The sequence below is a fragment of the Atta colombica genome, unplaced genomic scaffold, assembly GCF_001594045.1.
Source record: "Atta colombica isolate Treedump-2 unplaced genomic scaffold, Acol1.0 scaffold146, whole genome shotgun sequence".
NCBI classification, from domain to species: Eukaryota; Metazoa; Arthropoda; class Insecta; order Hymenoptera; family Formicidae; genus Atta; species Atta colombica.
The window spans coordinates 944,217-948,096 of record NW_017259235.1 but is presented as its reverse complement, the minus strand read 5'-3'; the positions used below and the strand labels follow the sequence as shown (position 1 = coordinate 948,096).

The 3,880-nt window shown below is 31.9% G+C and overlaps 1 protein-coding gene across 1 annotated transcript in view; it reads right to left on the bottom strand.

Annotated features, from left to right (window-relative positions):
- LOC108685100 (tolloid-like protein 1) overlaps positions 1 to 3,880 on the bottom strand; it is a 25,867-nt gene that overhangs the window by 11,940 nt on the left and 10,047 nt on the right. The window contains exons 3-4 of the mRNA XM_018189740.1: positions 2,241 to 2,442; positions 1,430 to 1,705 (exon numbers count right to left, since the gene is read on the bottom strand). Of these exons, the coding sequence (XP_018045229.1) occupies positions 1,430 to 1,705; positions 2,241 to 2,442 (478 nt within the window). The remainder of the gene's footprint in view (positions 1 to 1,429; positions 1,706 to 2,240; positions 2,443 to 3,880) is intronic.

Genomic DNA, 3,880 nt, shown 5'->3' with positions numbered 1-3,880 from the left:
CTCTATGCACGTGTGCATATCAGTGTGTTAATCCTATAGGGGGTGAAAACTCAAAAGGGTCGCGATATATACGTAGAGATTAGGGAGCGCACCGGACGTAGATCGAGCTTTGAAACAGGCTTACGAAAGCGCATGTTTACGTTTTATACATCCGACACTGCAATGAAACATGATCTTATATAGTATTCCCAACGAAACTCTAGAGAATTCTGGGGAAAAGTTTTTCTGGATCCGCGAATGTAGCGAATATTAAAAACGAGGATCAATGGAAACTTTAGAAAGAATGAGTGACGTTTTTTTTTAAATATATATATATATTGTACAACAGATTTTTTCAAACTTCATAAACTAGATGAAATAACGGCGCTTTATCGATCCGCCTATCCAAAATTTCCATCAAATTGTATTATTGTATATTCTTGACGGATTCAGCATGTTTATATATACATATATTCGGTTTATTTATCTATATGCATCTCTTATCTGATCGCCAGTTCTATATCATTGATAAATTGAGATTATGACTGCTGATGTAGTCTAAAAAATTGTCAAAATGATTCGATACATCCCGGATGAAAGATAATAATGATTAAAAAAGAGGAAGCTTTTTTGACGTTTATTTGACAGAGAGAGAGAAAGAAAGAGAGAGAGAGAGAGAGAGAGAGAGAGAGAGAGAGAGAGAGAGAGATTTTCGTGTAAGAATATATATGTTGTACACATATAATGATGGGTGAGCTGGTCACAGACATACGAAATATACGTGGTGCTCGAAACTCGTCGTTGCCAATGCTGACAAGTTATTGGCAGTTCGAAGGCTGAAAATGCCGGGACAGGTAGTAACGGACTCCATTTTCCAGCTTTACGACAACGTCCATTGTTATTGGCATTGCGAGATAGCTCCCGTTAGCGGAAATACCGTTAGCGATACTTAGAAATTGATGCGGTTACCAGTAGCCAAGTGAAAGAATAATAAAACCATGCCAAGTTGCAAATTTTGTCTTTGAAATTTACACAATTTAATTGAGCATCCACAGTAAATAAATGAGTCAATTATTTTCATTATATCCAAAAACGCGTATTATGGGTACTGCATGTAATTGTATATATATATATATATATATGTCAATGAAAGATACTATAACCTGCAGTGTCTTTTATGTAACTAGCATTATCAACTTATATTATCTAACCAACATTATCAATTTATGTTATCAATTACACATTAAGATTTACTATACTGCATATATATATATATATATATATATATAAAATATACGCTAGCAATGTAGGAAAAAAACAGAACAAATACCGAATCAAAGTAAAATAGAAAGTAAACGATACATCACATTGTACCGAATGACTGAATAAATATGTTAATGTATTAAATAACAATCAAATATCTGTATATGATTAAATTTGATCTTTTTACTTTTTGCGATGATGACGACGTCGTCGATTTGATGATACATTTTGCGTACTCGTTTCAGATAACGAGGATATTTCTTTGACGCCATCTGTATGTATGTGGCCTACATATTTATTATCCCCGAGAGTTAAAGTTGTAGTGGTTGAAAATTCGAGTGGCACGTCGTCATTCGATTGTCTGGCTTTCATTGATTTCGATATCCAAGTCCTCCTGGAGAGCTGTCGATGAGCTTGTCGTCCAGAGTGCCTTTTCTTCGAAACTTGGGTCGAGGATTCCAATCTGATAGACACAATAATAGACACGACTATCAGTTAATATCATTTTTTATACTTTGTATTAATGCATGTATATTAAACTATTTATAAATTGCAAATAAATACAATAGCATTAAATATTTCCGGGCGATAATATATGTCATTTTTATCTTCAAATATATAGAGAGAACAGATATCAAAAGATGGTATCATTTATTATCACGCATAGCATATTTTTGAGATTTTTGTCATACCATATATATAACATCTTTTTTTTCTGTTTAGAATTCATTTCAATACTTACGTTCCTCACACACACACACACACACACGCACATACACACACGCGCGCGCGCGCGCATGCACACACACACACACACACACACACACACACACACACACACACACACACACACACTACACAAAATACTTGAAAAATATGCAACGAAAAAGAAAAGTTGTTAAAAATATTAGATGTTTTATTAAATATTCTTGTATATCACATACGAAGCGTATATAGTAAAGTACATAAATATTGCAATACATAAATTCATGTAATACCTGAATCTAAAACTTTCGTCTTTTACTATAGGATTAATATCATCGTTTCTAACAGCAAAGCTGAAATTATCGGGTTCATCACCCGTATTATATTGGTTTCGATTTATCATGATAGGCTCTGGCTTCTCTTGGACGTCCATTTCATCGTGCTCATGAAACATTTGTTTGTTAGCATCGTGTTCGCTCTTAAACTGGAGAATCTCTGAAATAAACAATATCATTTTTCTTCAAGTTAAATATGAAAGCTACCCATAAATATATCTCGCTATATATACAGGTGTATAATATAATAGATACAATTAAATATTTTTTAAAATTACAAATTCTCTCTCTTGAGAGAGAGAGAGAGAGAGAGAGAGAGAGAGAGAATTCGTAATTTTATATATATATCGAGAGAGAGAGAGAGAGAGAGAGAGAGAGAGTGCGTGTGTGTGTGTGTGTGTGTGTGTGTGTGTGTGTGTGTGTGTGTTTATTAAATAATGAATTTGATAGACGTATTCAGTGCGTATTGCATATTAAAACTATCGTGCACACAAATTGACACACAAATGTTTGTTTAATAGAATATAAGAAACGGGTTAAATCATGAAATTCTCAATATATTTTACTGTCAAAGTATATATTTTTTTTTTATAATTTAAAATATTTGCCTTTTATTCTTTTACACTCAGATTAAATCAGTATACAACAGCTTTAATATGCACCAGTGCGCACTTAGTGCGTCCAACCAAAAAGCTAAAAGTAAAATCAGGGTCGCCGCAAGCAGGTGTGCAAGTTGTGTATTGCACAAAGGCGCATTAACAAGAAGAGCGCTAAATTAAATTTTAATCTTCCATCTGTAATCATATTTTTATTCTTTTCATCTGCAATCTGGATTTTTAATCCAGCCTTTTACTATTCTATATTAGCCTTTCAAAAGAAAACGTGAAAATTTTCAGGGTTACTTTTCGACATCTTTACTCTAATAAGATCCCTATTAACAAGATATTTTTTAGAAGAAGAAACATCTCCTTTATTTAAGAAAACTCTGAGAGTGAAATTTTACTTATATAAAAAAAACTCAAATTGTAAAAGAAGAGTTAAAAATCGATTCTAAACATTCGTAACACCAATTACGTGTGCATGCTTCTGCCAGATTTAATTTCTTTCGAAACATACTATACTGTATATTAATCTTAAAAAATCAAAAAATCTAATTACAAAAATTAAAACTATTGGTTGGACAAATATAATCATTTATTTGCCAAAATTTTTCAATATATGCAGGACCATGTACATGCAAAACTATTTTGGTATCAAGATAGTGATTATTTCTTTAAAACAGAAATGTGAAAAATGAAAAATTTCAATTCCTAATATAAATTCTCATTCTTCTCATTTTTGTTCTAAAAAAGAGATAACATGATTAAATTGCAGCGTTTTGCTTAAATATATTTTTAGAAATTATTTAAAAACATATCTTATTTAAAAGATTGATAAATAAAAATATTAACAAGAACGGCAAAATCTCCTTTGCATAAAGACGCCATAAATATGCCAGCGGCGACCCTAAATAAAATCATAACTATTGTATAAAATCATAATTGAGTACAATAGTGAAAACTATCGGGAAGTGAAAACTATCGTGACAGTATTGTCCA